The 20,455-nt window shown below is 40.4% G+C and overlaps 2 protein-coding genes across 5 annotated transcripts; one reads left to right on the top strand and one right to left on the bottom strand.

The window, feature by feature from the left end:
• Window positions 1-3,871: 3,871 nt before the first annotated feature.
• RB195_012048 (uncharacterized protein) lies at window positions 3,872-7,258 on the top strand (the record flags this gene model as incomplete). Its single annotated transcript, XM_013452396.2, has 3 exons — window positions 3,872-4,024; window positions 5,116-5,193; window positions 7,130-7,258. The coding sequence occupies 3 exons, from the start codon at window positions 3,872-3,874 to the stop codon at window positions 7,256-7,258; spliced, it is 360 nt and encodes a 119-aa protein (XP_013307850.2).
• A 3,066-nt stretch (window positions 7,259-10,324) lies between these two features.
• RB195_012047 (uncharacterized protein) lies at window positions 10,325-20,132 on the bottom strand (the record flags this gene model as incomplete). Of its 4 annotated transcripts, XM_064193726.1 has the most annotated exons (28): window positions 10,325-10,450; window positions 10,908-11,005; window positions 11,104-11,441; window positions 11,516-11,668; window positions 12,195-12,274; window positions 12,349-12,450; window positions 12,722-12,828; window positions 12,890-12,962; window positions 13,020-13,155; window positions 13,214-13,359; window positions 13,809-13,955; window positions 14,007-14,221; window positions 14,547-14,635; window positions 14,695-14,852; window positions 14,977-15,062; window positions 15,148-15,212; window positions 15,380-15,449; window positions 15,923-15,987; window positions 16,239-16,324; window positions 16,386-16,535; window positions 16,927-17,073; window positions 17,128-17,262; window positions 17,388-17,550; window positions 17,964-18,002; window positions 19,107-19,174; window positions 19,244-19,405; window positions 19,910-20,008; window positions 20,064-20,132. In XM_064193726.1, the coding sequence occupies 28 exons, from the start codon at window positions 20,130-20,132 to the stop codon at window positions 10,325-10,327; spliced, it is 3,372 nt and encodes a 1,123-aa protein (XP_064051308.1). The 4 variants fall into 4 exon arrangements, with proteins under 4 accessions (XP_064051308.1, XP_013307851.2, XP_013307852.2 ...); XM_013452397.2 differs by lacking the exons at window positions 16,239-16,324; window positions 16,386-16,535; window positions 16,927-17,073; ... (5 more) ...; window positions 19,910-20,008; window positions 20,064-20,132 and having other exon boundaries at window positions 15,923-15,986; XM_013452398.2 differs by lacking the exons at window positions 10,325-10,450; window positions 10,908-11,005; window positions 11,104-11,441; ... (17 more) ...; window positions 19,910-20,008; window positions 20,064-20,132 and adding an exon at window positions 18,791-18,802 and having other exon boundaries at window positions 16,235-16,324; window positions 17,959-18,002.
• Between the last annotated feature and the right edge of the window lie 323 nt (window positions 20,133-20,455).

The raw sequence follows: 20,455 nt of genomic DNA, 5'->3' as shown, positions 1-20,455 counted from the left end.
GACTACGGTGATCTGTCTCCATCTCTTTTACAACCAATTCGACGTGTTTTTATCAATGTATCTTGAACTATGCCATTTGTGTCTGTGTCCGTGTCCAGCACGATTAGTTCCTGAAAATTTCTATTAAATTTCACAGTGAATCCTAAGACCTCTTGGATAACACGAAATTTTCTGCATTGGCAATCCTGCACAATGAGTAAAATTAACCGATGGGGGTATAGTTTACGGATATGTGCGCGATCATGCTCAACATTCTCGTAGTAATTAATCCAAAGAAAAAAACGTGTGAAACAGCCTTGTGTGATCCGCATCATTTCCAATGATGCAATCCATCACGGGCGGTAGAAGGCAGACACTTCGCAACGAAAATGTGAATGTCACAGTTTCCGCTGGTTACTTAAAGGTAACACGCCACGAATCTGAGGTGGTGCGGGTTTCAGGTGGAGTATCCGTGTACAGGGTCGTAGATTATGGAGATCGGGGTGGTTCCGCTCATCTCTCGCTGAATCACTACAAGCAGGCGACCCCTGAATGCTGTTTTGCACGATGCCTTCTATTGCAGCGCGCCACCCTTGCACGCGTAGCGTCCCTTACTGGCCTATCGGGGCAGTCCGAATTGATTTTCGACGAATCGCAGGGCGGAGGCGGCGCAAGGGGTGGAGCGTTGCAATAGATGGCGTCGTACAAAACAGCATTCTGGAGGCGGTTGTTTGCAGTGATGCAGTGAGAGATGAGCGGAACTATCACCCGCTCCATAATCTACGACCCCGTATACGGATACTCCACCTGAAATCCGCACCACCTCAGATTCGTGGTATGCTGCCTTTAAGCTACCAGTCTGAACGTCCGGATAAAGTCGGATGTCAAACTTCTTACTGCGCTCGCTTCGTCCATTTCCAGTGCTAGGAATTAAATGTGGTGGAATTTTCCGTAAAATTAAAGTTGTACTTCTTCTAACGACGCTTCTTTCATATTTTTTTCCTTAGAAATTCAAATATTCATGAAATGTTGATCAATTGAGGTGACGATTTCATGGTTTTCTTCTTAGAGAAGCCAGTACCACATTCGGAACGTATTCAAACTTGATTTTACATCTATATATACTCCTTGGATACCGTAAAAATTTGAAAACATAATCCGAAGAATGAGTTTTTTTTCTCCTTCTCCTCAACAATTAGCGGAGAATAATGTGCTAACATGAAATGACATAAACTTCATTATCGTACCAATTTTACTCTCAATAAAGATTTAATTAATAAGAAATAAAAATTAGAATTCTGTTCATAAGATTTTACTGGCTTTTCTTACACGGTTGTGCGCAACTTAACAACTTAAAGGCATCAACCCACGAATCTGAGGTGGTACGGATTTCAGGTGGAGTATTCGTATACCGGATGGGAGACTATGGAGAGAGGGGTGATTCCGTCCATTTCTTCCTAATTGCCGTAAAAAACGGCCCGGAAGATACGGCTTCGAGCGTTCCGGCGCGCTACTTTCTACGACGAGTTCGATTGGAGCGCGCCAGCCTTGTGCACGCGCCGCATCTTCTGGCAATTAGGAAGGAATGGACGGAATCACCCCCTCTCCATAATCTACTGGCCCGTATAAGGATACTCCGCCTGAAATCCTTACCACCTCAGATTCGCGGGGTGATGCCTTCAAAGGGGAAAACACATCTGAGACCATCCTGCGCGAGCTCAGCTCAACATCGAAGCTCATCCTTTTCGGTCTTAAGCTGAGCTCGCACAGAATCTGTTCATCCATCACCGTCCCATTGTCTGAACTGCCTGACGATTAAGTTTCTTGAATATTCCCTCAAAACTTCCGACCAGAAAGTCTTCTCCACTCCATCCTCGGGGCAACTTGGACAAGCGGATCTGATAGTCTCCCTATAATGTGATCAAGAAAGCGAAGACGGTTTTCTGCCTATCTATAGAGGGCAGAGGAAAATGTTGACGTTTTCCTCTTGTCATCTGCAGAACTGGCGCTAATTGACTGATCTTAAAAGCGCGTGGGTCTTACGAACAACAAAAAGCTATTCTGTTCACGATCCCGAAAGGAGAATCCCAATGAGCACTCGCAGAATGGATGCTTACAATGGTCTGAGAAAACATTTCGACGATTTGCTGTCAATTTATTCAACGCCGTCGACACGCAGCGGGAATCGTTGGGCTAAATGGAAGTGCAAAATGTTAGAAGACGCGATGAAAAGAAGGATTTTTTTTTCAAATTTCATCAACATTGTGCCTGCTTAATATTCCATTTAGGTATTTTACGTGCAAAAAGCTATGTTGCGACATAATTGAAATCGTTTTAGATTCCATTATAAGTGCTCCCCTAATGGATTCTTTCACATTTGATGTGATCTTCCAAAATGTCTCTGGAATTGCTATGAAATGATTAGCCGCGATTCGTCGTTCACTGATTTTCAATTATCCTCAACAATGATTAAAGGTAACACGCCACGAATTTGGGGTAGTACGGATTTCAGGTGGAGAGTTCCTACATGTGCGGCACGTGCACAAGGCTGGCGCGCTCCAATCGAACTCGTTGGAGAAAATAGCGCGCCGGAACGCTCGAAGCCGTATCTTCCGGTCCGTTTTTTTTTACGAAAATTAGGAAGAAATGGACGGAATCATCCATCTCTCCATAATCCACGATCCCGTATGCTAAAACTCCACCTGAAATCCGTACCACCTCAGATTCGAGGGGTGATGCCTTTAAGTTAATTAGTGAAGGTTTTCGATTGCTTTAGAAGTTGAAAAAAAGAAAATTTTGGAGATGATAATTAACAACAACAACATGAAGTTGAATTTGTTTATCTATTGAACGATGAGCGATCGAACAATGTTACAATGTGTCGTTGCGTGCCTCTTCTGCTCACAGTAGTGGCGCGAAGTACCTGGGATCGTTTCGTTTCGCAATTAAAGGCATCACTCTACGAATCTGGAGTGATACGGATTTCCGGTGGAGTATTCGTATACGGCATAGTAGATTATGGGGAGGAAGGTGATTCCGTTCATTTCTTACTAATTGCCGTAGAAAACGGCCCGGAAGATACGGCTTCGAGCGTTCCGGCGCGCTATTTCCTACAAGGAGTTCGATTGGAGCGCGCCAACCCCCTGTGCGGCGCCGCATCTTCCGGGTCGTTTTTTATGGCAATTAGGAAGAAATGTACAGAATCACACCCCTCTCCATAATCTACGATCCCGTATACGAATACTCCACCGGAAATACGTACCACTCCAGATTCGTGGGGTGATGTCTTGAAGTAAATAAATATGGATAAAGGAGTTACAGAGATATGACGTGTCGATTCCCTTCTTCTTCGTCAGTTTCTAATTTTGATATCGAAGAAACTTGATCACCGAGGAAACATTGAAGAGCAAAACAAACAAAATTATTGCTGTAGTGACAATTTTCGAAAGTAATCGGATTCGAAATCACTACTGATATCCAGCTACACTATACTAAACAATCCCGACCTTCTTGTTTTATTTCTATTCTTTATAAAAAGAAATAATAAAATAAGACAAAGGAAAAGTAAAATTATTAGAAATAAAATTGTTATGAGCAGATTACATCGTAGAAACACTTCAAAAAAGTTTCGATAGCGATGAATCGTTTGTCGTTCGCAATGTTTCACTTCTTCCATTTCAACATCAGTGCTAAAATGGCATGTTGGGAAGAATATCAAGCTGCTTTTAGCGACAAGTATATAAGATTGCATTGAATCAATTTTTTTCAAACCATTACAACCCTCTCTCTCTCTCTCTTTACTCGCCTTTTCTCCTCTATTTCTACACCTTTTCCCTTGTAAAATATCACATCAACTTTGAAATTTTGTGGAACTGATAAGATTTAGATTTAGATGCGCAATCTTATTCTGGTCGCATTCTGCACTTCTATTGCCGCCGCTAACAATTCAATGAATTGCAAGAGTCAAGGCGAAACGATTAGTTTTGTGAAGGGGCTCAGACCGCACGTTATTGAGAGCGTGGAGAAGTTTATTGGAAGAACGCTTGTATGTTATCCACCATCATCGTTTCGTTTAGAGTGTTTTAATTGTTTTTTTTTTCTCTAGATTTTGAAACTACAATCCTTTCCGTAACCTACTATTAGGAGCACCCATAAGTAATCACTAATTTCAGTAGTAACGAAAAAAAAAGAATTTACTTACATTTAATTTTACCTTTAGTCGATTACGTAATCTCTGCTGTTATCCAGGTGTTTTTGCCATTTTGCACCGTGGAGTTTCAATACCCTGTTCATAAAATTTGGTTTTCTTTGAAAAGAAAAATATGATTCAAGTTTAGCCGGCACTTCACCGATATTTTTGAAATTTTTATCCCTTACGGATATTTCGTCGATGCGAGTAATTGAAAATCATGCGATGCGATGTAGGTAGAATATTGAGATGACTTGAAAACTCCCAAATTAACTGCTTTCTTTTTTTCTGAGTAAATCTTGCATGCGTGCGTCCTAGCATTAGCATACTTCAATATTACACCTTTTCTGTTGACCGAAACTGTAAACTTTTCAAATTTCTTGAACATTTCTTTGTAGTCCTCTCATCAAGTCATCCAGAAAGGTGTCTACCATTTCCTGAATGCTCAGTTTAGGATCAGTTTCCATCGGTAATTTTAGAGTTAAATCATTATCAAACTCAACACGGCGTCGATCACTTCGATCGCTATCCGATCCGAATCAAAATTACCGCTGTAAAATTTTCTAAACAAATGTTAACATTTATTCATTTTCGATACCGTCTCCATCTCCATACACATCACAAATTTTATTTGTTACAAGCATAGTTACATTAACATTCGTCATCAAAATTGAAACAGCATAGAATAATGCAAATTTTCTTCAGTTGGTTGATTTTCCACCTTTTTACAACGGTCTAAGAATAGAAATGTGTATGAATTTGTTTGTCAAAAGAAAAAAAAACGTCAACACCACAAGATTTATAATATTCCCATATAAAACACGTCTTGATACTTTCACACTCTGAACTAGACTGAATATCAAATATTCCACACTAACAATAATTGATTACCCCCGTGAGTTCCCCCGTAATATATACATAGCAGAGAGAAGAGTTTCAATTTTCAGGCAAAAGACACGATAATTGGCATGACAGACGTTACCACGCGTGACGACAAGTATTACGTGTACATCACAATAAATGAGGTACATAAATTAGTGCTTGGAGGAAAAAATCAGGGGGTTTTTTTTTGCTTTTTCTTCTTGTTATATGTAGTCTATTTATCGACTACTCCGGCGATCTACGTGAGCAGTCCTGGAGTATACTACTTGAATAGCTTTTTTAAAAGCAGCATGCCACGAATCTGAGGTGGTGTGAAGGTGGTCCACAGGAAAGCTAAAGACCGGGATATAATAGATTGCGGTATCCGGGATGGTTCCGCTCATCTCTCCCTAATCCCAATTGATTTTAGTTGTAATCCGTCTCATCAACCTATTCACGTAAAACAACCGAATATGCAGTTAAGGGGACCGAAACGTGTACATAGAGGTCCCTTCAAGGGTAAAGGATAAAGGATAACGTTTCTGGTGTTAATCAATCCGCTTGGGATACACCGCGACGTTCACTTCAATTCAGAAATCGCTTGAGGTTCATGAACGTGTAACTGGCCTATGCAATGACTTGCGGTGGCTAGCCGGTGTGTCAAGTCAGTGTTTTTATCCTCCCAGACAATTCTGATATCAATTAATCGACCCCGGAGGGATGAAAGGCTCGGCGAGCACTGGGGCGGATTCGAACCTCCAATCGATCGTGTAGGCAGCGGAACCGCTTACCGACTGCGCTGCACCCATTCCCCCCTCCCCCTCCCTCCCTTTAATAGTACCTTGTAAAAAATAAAACGATTCCCAGCGATGTTTTTTTACGACGATCAAAGAGAGATGAGCGGTACCACACCAGATCCGGAAATCCGTCCTCTCTAGCTTTTTTCCACAGATTCCCTCACCTCACCTCGTCGGGGGGCGGTCGTTAGATACCCGCAGCCGCCGCGACAGCCGATCATTAGGGAAAACGACTGGCAACGGCGATCGTTAATTGCGCTGCGCAGAGTTAGCAGAGCAATGCGCTGCGTTTCCCCTATGCCCCGCCCACCACATCCTTCATCAGCGACTCTCTTCGTCTAATGAGGTGCGAAACATGCCTCGCAGGGGCACGGTATCTCTGCTATTGCCTCTGTATGGAGTATCGATCGTTCACGTATAAAGATATATCGAACGACTGCACACGAGATGGCAGAAACAGGAAATAATTGTACGTTTATTTGCGTAAAACAAAAAAAAATCGAAATTTCACAAACTATTGTAGTATCTTAGGTGAATACTATCATTAAATACTCTGCATAAATACAAATATATCTATATCTTCTATATAGTTTTTTTTAAAGTTACAAATCTTGGAATTCTTTGGCTGAAAGTGTTTATTGCTATGGTGGATATGTCGGTACGGGCCTCCCATTCTTCTTTGAAATTCTCCGTTGCTCTCTTCGCCAATTTTCTTCCGGCGATTTTCTGTCTTGTACAAATTTCCTCCGTTGTTGTCTTTTTGTTCTTTGTGCCTTCGCAGAAGGCAACTCGATCACGTAATTGCAATACAAACATTGCTCATGACCTCAGTGATGTGGTGATGGATGGGCGTGGCTTAGTGATCACAGGTAGCCCAAGATATGCCTGCTCTGGCCTACCGACAGCCTCTTCTGCAGGCACTTGTCCGGCTGCAGATAATCGGCTGCGGGTATCTAACGATACGCACCCCACCTCGTCAAATTTCCTTTAACATCCGGCATCGAATTCCGCCACGAACAATATGCCAGTTTAACGTCGTAGAACACATTGACTTGACTCAGTCACCTTTAAAAGAATATTGCCATTTTTAAATGCACACAACAATTACACAAAGCTACCTATGTCCAATGTGTTTATTTTATGAAAATTATTGAACAACAACTGTTCATCACTGTCAGTAAACACCATATACCACACTGGATGTAATTTTTGTTGTTTAAAGAAAGAAGAATCGCAGTCGGGTTGTGGAGTTATTAGATTCATCAGAATCAGATGAAAGACGAAATAATATTGTTCTTTTTAGGAAGAAAATCCACCGCAATTCATTGTGTTCGAAGATCGAAATGGGGAGCTGGCAAATGGTAGACGTTACGATTTCCATACAGAAATGTTTCCTATCACTCAATATTGTCCAAAGATGGCAAAAAAATAGTATGACGACAACTCTCTGAATGAATTATCTTACGATTGAAGAAGTTAGAATAAGAAAGTAATCATTCCAAGTAAATTCTGTATATTGTCAGAAACTCACTTAATAAAAAAAAGTAAACCTGTCAAAGCTGTCCGCAATCGACCAGGAGCATTCTGTTGAAGGCAGCATACCACGAATTTGATGATGTGGACAGAGAATCCACGGAAAACCCCAGAGATGGGGCGTAGATTGTGAGGAGATCACAAGTGTTCCGCTTGCTCTCGCTAATCTTCGTAAGAAACGGTTTGCGGTTGGCGTTTGTTCCTACGAAGTACGTTAGAACGTTCGTTCCTACGAAGTACGTTAGAACGTACCAACTTGTACACGTTTCAGTTCCCTCCTCCTTGCTCAATGGTTTTACTCGAATAGACAGTCGAGGAGAACTCACCGGCTTTGGACCGCTCGCGCGTCGCGTGGATGCGGCGCGTGCGCAAAGCTGGCGTGCTACATATGAAATTGTCGTAGAAAACGGCGTTTTCCACACCTTTTTTTACAACGATTGAGGAGTAAGGGGCGAACCACTCCGGATTTCCCAATCTACAACCTCTTCTCTAGCTTTTCCAGCGGATTCCCTCAGATTCGTGGTATGCTGCCTTTAAGTACGTTGGTTAAATTGGGAGCAGCCAGCGTTAAGACATTACCAGATCGGACCGCGGATGTCATCGAAACGCTGAATCAATTGAGTTACATTTCAATTATGCATTAAAGGATTGATGAAATTACTAATAAGTACTGATCAAGGTGTGAATTAAAGCGATAAATCAAGGTATTATTACTAACAATTAAAGTATAACTTAATTTTTTTAATTACGCAAAGTAATGTGTCTAATCAATCCGGTGCTTATCCGCTTGAGATGCGCGCCCGACTTCAATTCCGAATTGTTAAGGTTTTTTTTTTTCTTTTTTTTTTCTTTTTTTTACAACGGCTGTGTATAGTAACAGCATTGATATGGTTGATTTATAAGTAATGTTCTTAATGTTTGAGGATTTCACGTCATGCAACATTTATAATTTCTTCCATGTTTAACTGATCATCTGGGGGGTTCCCTTGAAAGTTGATGATCATAATTTTCGCCATCGAAATTATCATCATCAGAAATCAACCATAATTTTTTTACGAGGCTGGACCGTTGAAATTTCTTGAACATTCATATTTTAGGTATTTAAACACGAGTTTGGCTTTCTTGTACCCAGTAATAGCATTCAATCTGCGACTGATAACCGTGGGAATCCCCCTGGATTAGCGTGGGTGTGTAAACAATAACTAGACAACAACAATTTATTCATATAGCTCTTCCGCAACTCCAACATAAGTGGAAGGATGGTTTTCTTTAAAGACATCACCCCACAAATCCGAGGTGGTACGGATTTCAGGTGGAGTATTCGTGTACGGGATCGTAGGGTATGGAGAGCTGGGAGATTCCGCCCATTTCTTGCTAATTGGCGTAAAAACGGCCCGGAAGATGCGGCGTGTGCACAAGGCTAGCGCGCTCCAATCGAACTCGCAGAAAATAGCGTGCCGGAACGCTCGAAGCCGTACCTTTCGGGCCGTTTTTTACGGCAATTAAGAAGAAATGAACGGAATCACCCTCCTCTCCTTAATCTACGATCCCATATACGAATACTCCACCTGAAATCCGTACCACCTCAGATTCGTGGGTTGATGGCTTTAACTGGGGCACAGGCTGATGGCTTTGGAGAGGCAACAAAGAGTTACCCTATGATGTACCGCCGCGTATTCAAAAGGTTAATTTTGAATGCGTTATAACCTGGAAGAGAAGGGGGGAGGGAGGGAGGGAGGGATAATTTGGTACCCACTACCAATTTTGTGCAGACGAATAAATATCTGCGGAAGAGGGTGAGTCGGTAGGCCAGAGAAAGCATATCCTGTGCACGTTGTGAACACTAATAACCTCCAACTGAATTTGTAATTGTAATAATATGAGAGATGAAATTTCCTTCTGATAAAGTAGGAAGAAACATGAAGTAACAAGTGGTTAAAAGTGTAATCCGTAGAAAATGAATGAGAGACATCGGAATACTTATTAGTTCAATAAGTAAGTTTGAGTTTGATCAATCCGCTTAGGACCCGCCACCACTTCAATTCAGAATTGTTTGAGGTTTACGAACGTGTAACTGGTCTATACAATGACTTGTGGGGGCCAGCCGATGTGTCAAGTCAGTGTTTTTATCCCCCTAGACAAGTCTGGTACCAATTTATCGACCCCCGAGAGGTGAAAAGCTCGGTGAAAAGCACTAGAGCGGGTTCGAACCTCCGATCGATCGCGCACGAAGCGGAACCTCTAACCGCTACACTACACCCGCCCCGAAGTAACTATATTAATCTGATTCTTACACTACAATCTCATCATCCTGAAATTGCTGTTATAAAACTCAAAAATTCATAGGTCCCTCAACTTCGTTGGATTTTTCTTCCCACAACTGTACTTACCGCTGTGACCGCTCTCCATCACTCATATAGTTATACTTTAAATATATTACGATACGTACGAGACCACTACATGGCTGAAAATTGCATCCTTATTATGCGATTATTAGTGCTAACGAAGCAAAAATTGGTATCCAAAGAAGGGTTGCAAAATTGTCTGAAGGTTAAATCCCTTAAAAAAGATAGGAATCGATCACAGCCAGCATAGATCAAGCAGATATGAGAGGTGTCATGTAAACTCAAAGATTCTATCCAAGATCATCACGGATGAGTTGTATGGTGCACGCCGACTATGTACCTCGAATATCACAATTCAGATCACCTATTAGCTCAGCCATTGACAAATTATGGATAAAATTAAATGAAACCTCAACAACCTCTTCAAGGTGTCGTTATCAATCTCAGGAGAAAATTATCAGCACTCTAACCTGTACCACCTAAAATACAATAATCAAATTCATTCTCAGTTTGAAATAAAAAACAAAAAATGTAAAATATAACAGAAAGATCAATATATCAGGAAATCTCTGAGCATAAAGAACAATGTTTGACCCGTTCATATAACACAATTCGAAAAATCAATCGATCACTTCGACCACCGACGAATCGCTAGACAATGAGGATGAGGAACGATGTTTGTGATGAGATTTTTTGCTTTTCTTCTCCTTCTTCGATTTCTTCGACGTCTTTTCTTTCTTCGATTTCTAAAAATTTATTATCTTATAGCTCACAGGTAAAATTTCCCCTACATTAACAGAATTTTTCCAAGATTAATTCGCTGAAACTCTCATGTGGTAGCACTAAAAACCTCATAGCGTCTAACTCAACAACTTATTTTTCTGAAACTAATAATTATTTACCAGTTACTGTTTAAAAGCAGCTTAGTTGTGAGTGGTCCTAGTGCGAAATCATTGGGATAACTTTCATTATATATTGTACATGGATATTACAACTAATGAAAGCTCCAACAACAACTAAAGAGGCATTTTTCTTTTGTCTGGTAGAATCTAAAGTTCTTTTGTGTAAGACCTTTTTCTTATCTAGAAACATACTATACATAATCATAGAAACAAACATACTCAAAGAGGTATACAACTTCACTCCTCTGCATTTTAAAGCTAGTTTAGTAATGAAAATAATAAATCTAGTACATCGACCTACTTTTGATTTGTGTTTCCTATGTTCTCTGTGTTTCTTGTCTTTTTTTCGTCTATCTATCTCCTCCTTCAAATACTTCAGCACAGAAAATCCAGTGATAGCTGAGAAAGGGAGCAAAAATTGTCAAATAATACTCGTATTAATTTCGATCAAAAAACATAGAAAAAAAAGAATTTGTCTAGAAAATCAGAAAACTCACTTTCACTAGTGCTAGGTGGAGGTGCAGGTCCAAAATCCTCTTCATCATCCACTACATCCATTACGGTGACTGTTTTCTTCGGCTCTGTTTCCGTTAATGTCTTCTCCTGTTCATGTTTCTTTTCCTCCTCCTCCACCTCTTTCTTTTCTTCTTTCGGTGGTTCCACCTCATTTTTCTTCTCTTCTTCTGCCTCTTCCTCTGACTCACTGTCAGTATCACTTTCACTTTCGCCAAAAATCACATCGAATATTGACTGTGGAGGCCGATCCAATTCTTCTTCTAGTGACTTGGGCTCTTTCTCTTCTACTTCTCCCAACGGCTCATCAACAATCAGCTTTCTTCAAAAAAAAAAAATGATTATTTCTCATATTAAATGTAATAATTCACTAGATATGCAACTCGTCAAAGTTACCTATGAGATAGCTCGTTAGCAGTTTGTGGTAGCCCTAGATTCAGCAATGTTTCCTTCTTGGTGCTTTTCTGAAGATGAGGCACACCCACTATACCACCTCCTGGATACGGATTCGGAATGTTGAATCGCTTAGCCAGAACATTGTCGGGATACCTACACCGAAACGTACATTATTACGGTTACAAGTCACAGCGCCTGAGATTGCACGAAGAACAGTGGAACGACACATGTTATACGGAACAACGCAAGTGGAAAAATAAAACGAAGCACCGATTGAATCAAACTATCTCAAAAGGATTGCTATTTATTGAAAGTTCAGTAAGCACGACATGAAGCACAGTGAAGTTGCGTAAGCGGCTGCAGTGGAAGCGGTTGGATTCGAATTGGGACCATCGCAAACTACAACGAGGAATGGTGTCAACAAGTTGGTTCCTCTAGATTCTAACCGCTTCGAACGCAGCCGCCTACGCAACTGCATCATGCTTAATGTCACTGGTATAGATCATGGACCCTACTATATGCAACTGGTATAGGACTGCAACTGGTCATGGAAATTCCCGCAAACAGAGAGATACAGGAAAAAAAACATTCCTTTCTCAATGTTCACTTCTTTTTTATTGCCCAGTCCCAAACACTTAGCAAATTATTTAAAAAAAAAAAGAAAAACACAGAAGCTCACCACTGAAAAGTTGTCCTGGTCCTCTCGCCAAACATGCCCATCTTAACTGCTGCAATCTTATCACTGTCATTTCTACCGGACTGCAAAGGAAAATATTATTTGATGCAAATATTTCACAAAAAATTGTCGGGATTTCTGCGATACTAAAACTTACATGACCAGATACACCTGTTTCTTTGGTGAATTTGTTTTGGAGCAGTTCCTGTATCGGCAGGGCAAGGCTTGATTTTGCTAGCGGCTGTGCTCTTGCTCGAACCTAAACTAAGTTACAGAAGAATATCAACACAATAACGATTTGAGCATCAACTGTCTTCATCTCACGTCTTTCCAATGGAAAATTCAATATTTGGAAATAACTGCAGCATTCATGATACTATGATACTATACATACCATATTATGACAGATCTTTATAATAAAACTTTTTAGTGTCGGTCTAGAAGAAAAACGATAACATAGAAGTACATAGAATGTGCCTCAGCAAATATATTGCTAAAAAGTCTAAGTGTCAGTTAAATTTGAAGTTCACCTCCGGTAACATTCCTCGCTCCTCAGCAGTAAGTTTCTTCTCAAATTCCTTCCTTTCCGCCTCCCATTCCCATACGGAAAGTTCTTTCGGTTGTGGTAGTACAAGTCCTGCAGCACTCTTTATTAAGAACATTAGATGCATAACGATACGCATAAAGGCAAGCGTCACCTCTTCGCAAATATTTCAAAAATTCTTTGAATCTCGCTTGTTTCATCGGCTCTTCAGAAAACTCGACACGATCCTAAAATTAGGCCATATTTTGTGCGCTATACAGAATCACTATATAAAATTGACCCACTTTGTTTCTTGAGTCGTCCTCTCTTCGGTCATCACTTTTTTCTCGTTGGTCCCATCTACTTCGGTGCCGTTCCAGACGTTTACGATCTTTATCTTTCACCATTTCCATTACAGAAACACGGTCTTCTCCCAGTAATCTGCGACCACTCATATAGAAGACAACAAATGTCCGTATTTATCTTGTTTTACACCTACTTCGCTCTCTGTATGGCGGTCAATGTCTTCATCGCATCTTGAAGTGCTGTTGGTAATTTAGCCGTTTCCAAAAGCTTTGGTCGATGTGCTGGTCGGAAGTTCGGAGGCAATTTTGGTGGTGGATAAAACTTTCGTGGATTGAGGCGCTGAAGCAAGAAGTATAAATAGAAATTAAAGTACAGTTTGCCGTTTACTACTCTATTGTTATAGTAACATCAAAACAACATGAAACATGATGCAGCTGAGTGAGCGGCTCAATCCACAGATGTTTCCGGCTGCGCTCGAAGATTTGCGATGGAAATAGCGGCTGGAATCGAGGTGGGGCCATCGCGAACTAAAGCTATGGTTGGTATCATCAAGGATCCCCTTAGATTTTAACCACTACGCTCCTCTTCGAGCGAAGCCCCTTACGCAACTGCACCGTGCTTCATGTCATTTTGACCCGACTATACCAAGTCACTTACGTTACCTTACGCTACCTTACGTAAAAAAGACAAAAAGTAAACATTGCTGACAGGAATAGAAGATATGACTAATGCTACAAAAGAGGAATTCAACTCGATAAGGGAATTTCCGAGTAAGAAGTTAAGTTTACCTTGTTTGACAACACAAAAGTACTGTCTACACCAGCAGTCCCTTCTTCCGATGTACCCGGTGCATCCAAAGCAAAGTCAAATTGATCCAAATCATAATTCGAATAAATGTTCTCGTCTTCGTCTTCAAATGCACCGACACCAAATGCCTGAATTCTATGGTGTCAATTTGAACTTTCTCGTTGTGAAACTGCTCATACCTGTCCTCTGATTCCTTTACTCTTTGCATTTGTCTTAAAAGCCGATGCTCTTTTCCCATAACGTTCATCTAATACTGAAGAAGCACTCATGGTTTCATAGCCAAGACCATGGATGGTTTCTACGGATCGCAGTCGTGTCATCAGCACGTCTTCTGCGGCAACGTCGAATCCACCTGGTGCAGCTGCTTTAATCTGTTCAGCGTCGAAGTCGCTCACTGAAAAAAAAAGAAACTGAGTGGAAAAAATGATGTTATGTCGATATAAAAAAAAACAAAGGAAGTAATTCCTAGCATCTTTCTAGAAAAAGGAAATTAAACATACATGTAATAGCTTTCGACTAACACAAAGCTCAATTTCAACAAAAAGTTGCTAACAATTAAGAGAAAACAACCTTTGTTAAAGATTCTAAGAAATGAACAGTAGCGAAGTACAGCAACAACTTACAGACTCTCAAAATAGCTAAAAACTGCATTGAACAAATTAATTTCATTCCTTGAATGGGCTATGTCCTTAGTAAACTTATTCTTACAAAAATCACACCTTTTCCTTTCGATTTCGCTGTAAGCAGACCTACTCCTCGACCTTCACGCCATCCCATCGCTCTCAACATGCGTTTCCCAATTGAATCACTAAAATCAGTGTTTCAATGACGACTCAGAAACAATCTGCAATTCCTATTGGGGCATACCTCACAGGTCTGATAACACTCTCCAACTGTTGAGCTATGGAAACACCAGAGCTGCTCACATCATGCTCCCAGGCCATTCGTTTTTCTGCTGATTTTCCGCTCGAAAACTTTTCTGCGGTTCTGATTCTTCTTGCTCCGATACCGAATTCACCGAGATCCTATGGAGAACAAGACTTGGCATCGAATGTTCTTTACTCGGCCGAATGCCGAGAGATTTGAATAGCATTAATAATGATTATTATGGAAAAGAGGTAATCACAGACAAAACCACTCATAACTAACCTCGGCATCCATAATATCTTCTGCCCTCTGCAGGAATTTTACCGCTCGTTGATCTCTTGACGAGCGAAATTCTTGAGGAGCCCATCCTGGAAATATAATTATTGATCTTAATGGAAGAAAAGCTCGAGCAGAACGGAAAGCTCATCATGGATTTTACGCTAAAGGAATTACCTTCTTTACTGCCGACAGTATTGTAATAACCTGCTGAGAAACCTCCAGTAAATGCTCCATGGAACCTGTAATTCCAAAGAAGTAAGCTCCTTTCGTATGGTTGATCTAACATGCTCATTTAGTTCAATTTTGGTTTTCTAGTGGAATAACTTTTTCCACAATGTCTTAGGTGGTGGATTCGCAAACTTTGGAATTTTTATTACTATTCAATACTGCCATTCAGTCTACTTACCTACGCCTTCCTTGTTCATCAGTAACGATCTGATCCTGGATCCCAGCTGGTTTCCTCGATATAGATCCTTCTATAAAATGAAGTTATAAGGACTGGTATTGAGAAAATGAAGACCATCCCTACACCATTCAGATGTCTTCATGATAAAAGAATGAAGAAGAAGACAGCTCTCAAAAGAATGGTACGCGCACGATTCCTTGTAGGAATTCAAGCAATTCGATGTGATCCTCTACTTTGCATCATCCAGAAGACAGGAATAAATCCGCCATGGTTAAGCAGTTGGGGTCAACTACGGTTAGTCGGAACAAGGGTACGACTTGTAGGAAATATATTGGGAAGCAGCAAGAATAAAAATCCTAAATGCTCGATGACACCTTTGGATGTTCGTTCTTAAGTGAAGCTACAATATTACAAATTTTACCAACTACCTCAAATCATATATCCCAAAGACTTTCATACCCTAAAGACAACATTTCTGTAAGTCTTTGACTCTGCTAACATCTCTAAGTGAAATGTAAGTGTGTAAACACCTAGAATCCTCACTTTCTTCTTCTTCCAAGTCTTCAAATTCTGTTCCATAAATAGCAAACAGTTCATCATCGGACATTCTAAATACAACGATACGTTCTGTTCCACGCTTGACTTTATTCTCAGTGAGTCGGTGAAAATATTACTGGACATGCTGATTTCTATGCAATAACCAATACAACTTCAGATCTTCTACACAGAAACTTTATTAACCGTATAATTGAGTTCACGACCAGGACAAACAGCACACGAGAATTTTGCAAAAAATGAAACAAAAAAACTACAACATATATTTCCAAATTTAGATGCAGAACCTAATGATCCAGATTACTTGTTGACCTTGTTGAAGTATTCTTTGCTATCTTTGACCCCTGGCTTAATAGTTGGGGAGTCATCATGCCAGTCAGCGGGACATACCTGAGCAAGCAACGCTTTCAGATATACTAACAAATAATTCCTAGTAGTCTCTTATACGTACCTCTCCATGTTTCTCTACATACTGGAATGCTTTAAGCACACGTAGAGCCTCATCAACTGAGCGACCAACAGGTAGATCATTGCATGTGGTGTGGCGGACATCACCGTTAGGATCGAATAGGAAGAGCCCACGGAAGGACACACCAGACTCCTGAAACAAAATTGACACTGCAATAATTTCCGAGTTGTACCAGTAGCATCTAGTTACGAACAATTGCTACAAAAACTACTAAATCTGTGTATAAAATGTAATCCATACGAGAAAGCAATTAGATAACTTCCATCAGCTATATCATCTACAATTACTGGAAAAACAATCAAAGGAATCTATCTGTCACAAAATAATCATCAGATCTTTATTGCATCCACAAAATCACTGCGTAGTTAAGCTCAACCTGACAACAAAATAAAAACTTCTATTTTCCCTCAGAGAGCGCTTTCCACAACAGCAACAAAATAATCTTGGAGGTGCCGTCAAGGTCACCAAAAAGATGAGTTTGTGAGAACATAACTCGCCTAAAATGAATAGTACGTCAGCCCACCTCATCCAGCACTCCAAAGTTCCTAGCAATCTTCTTGTTGAAATCGGCAAGAATCGGGATTTTCATTTCACCAAGACCTCCTTCTTTGCGTGGGGTTTCTGTCCAAGCAAGATGAGAGAAATGTGAGTCACATGAACATGCCACTACCTTAACATTCGGAGGATATTGAAACATCAAAAACGAACCAAAAAATTGTCTTACCTCACAGCCAAGTTTACGGAATTCTTCAACACGATCTCCAAAAGCGATTATTTCTGTGGGACAGACAAAAGTGAAATCGAGCGGGTAGAAGAAGATGATCAACCATTTGCCTTTGTAGTCTTTTGCAGAAATAACCTGAATGTATGATCCACTCGTAATGTGGATAATATTGTTCCTACTTCAGCAGACTACAATTAAATATGTCGTCATGATACATCTCGCTGAGGTTGACCAAAGTAATTGAAAACTTATCTAAATACCTTGAAATCTCCATCGACCACAGCGGTGCCCTCAAAATCCGGAAGCTTGCACTTTGGTCCGAGTGGACGTACGGCTTGCAGGATAGGAGTAGATGACAGCCGTCGCACAGATTGTACAGCCACGGCTGACCTTGAAACAGCTCGTATGGCGCTACGGAGCATCCTTAAAATGCGGTTAATATCTCATAGCACAGAGTTGTATAGAATGACCTACAGTTGCGCAAAAATTTCTTGTTGGAGTGGTTCGAAAAGACAAACAAATTGAAATGCAGTGAACCTATTGCAATAGCAATTACACTCAAAAGGAGTGATGAAAACATACGGTTGAGCAAATTTAACCAAATAACCAACTTTTCACTGGACACTGGTATAAAATGTCGGATTTCACATGCACCATTAGTAAAAATAGTAGTTGCCCTTAAATGAACAACGAACACGGAAAAAGAATGTCCTTCTCTACACTGACAGAAATTAAAACCAGCTAATTCACTAATCACATCAGTTTATTATTTATTAGTTATCTAATCAAAAACAATAATGCTACAAATTACTGGTCCTGAGTCACACCTACCTTACCTTCGTCGAAGCTCTACAGGGGTCGATAGCGCTATCTGCCTGGATAGCCGCAATGCGCGGTGGAAAGAGGGAGGGGCGGGTTGCGTAGCAGTTGCAGCAGAAATGTTGCGGTCAAAAGGTCAAAGACAACTACACTTCTTACGTTTACGTTTCCCTCTCCGGTAATGAAAAAACACAAAATTAAAAATCGTCATAATAGTTTCTCAAACCAATTCTCATAGAGATAACTTCACCCTAGCAAAAACGAAGGTAAATAACTGCAACGACAATCAATAGCAACGAACGTTAGGATTTGCGGCGGAAGAATCACATCGCTGTAGCATTTGCTGCCACGAAACACTAACCAGGCATAACACCCTTCCTTCAAAAACAGAGGTCGGAGAAATTTTCGATGGTGGCTCATCCAAGTGAAGAATAGAGCTCGAACATACTATAGTTTGCAAAAACACAGCGAAAAAAGTCGCAAATGCAAAAATCAGATGAATCACGAGCACCTGACCAAACGTCACACATACATGGATGTACAGAACCGGGCGGTCAAGAAAATTTATCGGTTGACTACTTCTGTTCTCTGATTGTATGGGGATGTCTCTGATTTTTGCTATGAAACTTTCAAACTACGTCTTGATTTTCACTGGCTACTAAAGAGAACCCAACCTCAGCTGCTGAAATAAAAACCAGGGTTCCAGAAAAATATTAGTATCGCTGAAGTGAGAGAAGAAAATAGTGTTGACATGTGGTTATATCGCAGATAAGAAAGTACAGAACAAACAAATGACTACCATCAAACAAATATTATAATCGATTCAGCGATTTTAGCAACTTACTCGAAAACTCATACTTAAACCCACACTTTATCTTCAACAAAACAAAGTGCGAAAAATCAATAAACTAAAGTCGTTCAGTAAAAACACGTGATGTAACAAAAGATCATCGCAAAGCAGAGGAAAACTTAACTGTATGTATTAATAATTAAAGATAACAAGAGAAAAGTAATATTGATACCAGAACAACAGTTTTGCCGCAAGCGTCACCTCCAATACAAAAAGAAAAAAAACGCGATATCAAATTGACAATATCAATTTCTCAGCTGGATGCTTCCTTCATTTCTTCCCTTTTGATGGAGGAGGTTTCACGAAGCACCATGTGACTGCGATTTTCTGTCCGAGGAGCTCCTCACCATTCAAACCCTCAATTGCAGCGGCCGCTTCCTGAATTGAAGGGGAGATTGGTCAAAACCTACGCAAATAGTTGTCAATTGCAACGAAGGAAGCGCATACCTTCTGCGTTTCGAATTCGACCAGGGCATAACCCTTCAGGAAACCCGTTCTTCGGTCCAAGTTCAAGTGAACATTCTTGATATCCCCAAATTCACCAAATTTGTCTTGCACATCCTCTTCTGTCGCTTCTTCATGAATATTGGTGACGAACACGATCCAACCCTAAGCATAGGATAACTGTGCCTATTTGAACAAATCAAGTTTGAAAGTGATGTACTATCTCTACTCTAGAGAAAAAAAGAATAAGTGCTTGCTCAAACAGTATCATTCACCCACCTTTTTTTTCGCCAAAAATTATTAAACTAGCTAAAATTCCTACTTAGTGTTAATTTAAGAAATGTGACTGATTAACTAGCCTTTTCGTCGTTTTTTTTTAAGACAACCTATGCGCTAACTCATATCACCTCATAGTTTCTTTGGTATTCATTAGGGTGTCCTGTGTTTCAGAAATACTAAAATGTGAAGAGTTGAGCACAACCCCAACAACAAGCCCTACATCTGTTAAAGCATTAAATCAAATGAAGAAAAAACTCAAAACATTGTCGATATCCGAGTTTACTAAAGTACTTGGACAAAGTTTCTGTCTTGCAGTGATCAGTGTTATCAGAAAATAGTCCACTATCACGTCAATCGTTGTCTTGACGGCTACAAAAAAAGAAGCCCCACCTCGATCGATCGCTGCGGACCTGTTGACGACCCATCGTGATCTACTACATCATATACGATACGCTCAGGTCGCTGGCGAGGTTGACCCACTCCTCGTCCCTGAACGTGCTTATTAGTTACAAATACAACTTTGACCATTCAAAGTTCCCCGAACCTTGGATGACTTCGCGCTTGCCACATTGGTCTCGTCGTTTTCCATTTCCACATCAAGTGCCTCCGACATTCTGTTCTGTAACTTTTTTATTTTCTTATGTCTGACATATAGATTATGCAGCGCGCCTCATCGAAGTCGAAGGGCAGCAGCTCCAAAACAGGATCACGTACACGACAACATAATAAATACAAGTATTCTAATGTACAAAAATGATGTAGAAAATAGAAAATGTTTAGATGAAGTCGAAAGCGAAGAAGAGATGTGGGAGACTTTCCCCTTCCAGGACAGGTCAAACAACACGTATAAAATAAGTTGACTACATGAATTGAGTTAATAGCAAAGAAAAGAGCAAGGATAACCAAATCCATTATCAATAACACTGATGAACACTA

The sequence above is a fragment of the Necator americanus genome, chromosome III (assembly GCF_031761385.1).
Source record: "Necator americanus strain Aroian chromosome III, whole genome shotgun sequence".
NCBI lineage: Eukaryota > Metazoa > Nematoda > Chromadorea > Rhabditida > Ancylostomatidae > Necator > Necator americanus.
The sequence above is the reverse complement of the archived record's forward strand: the minus strand, read 5'-3'. Positions and strand labels throughout refer to the sequence as shown.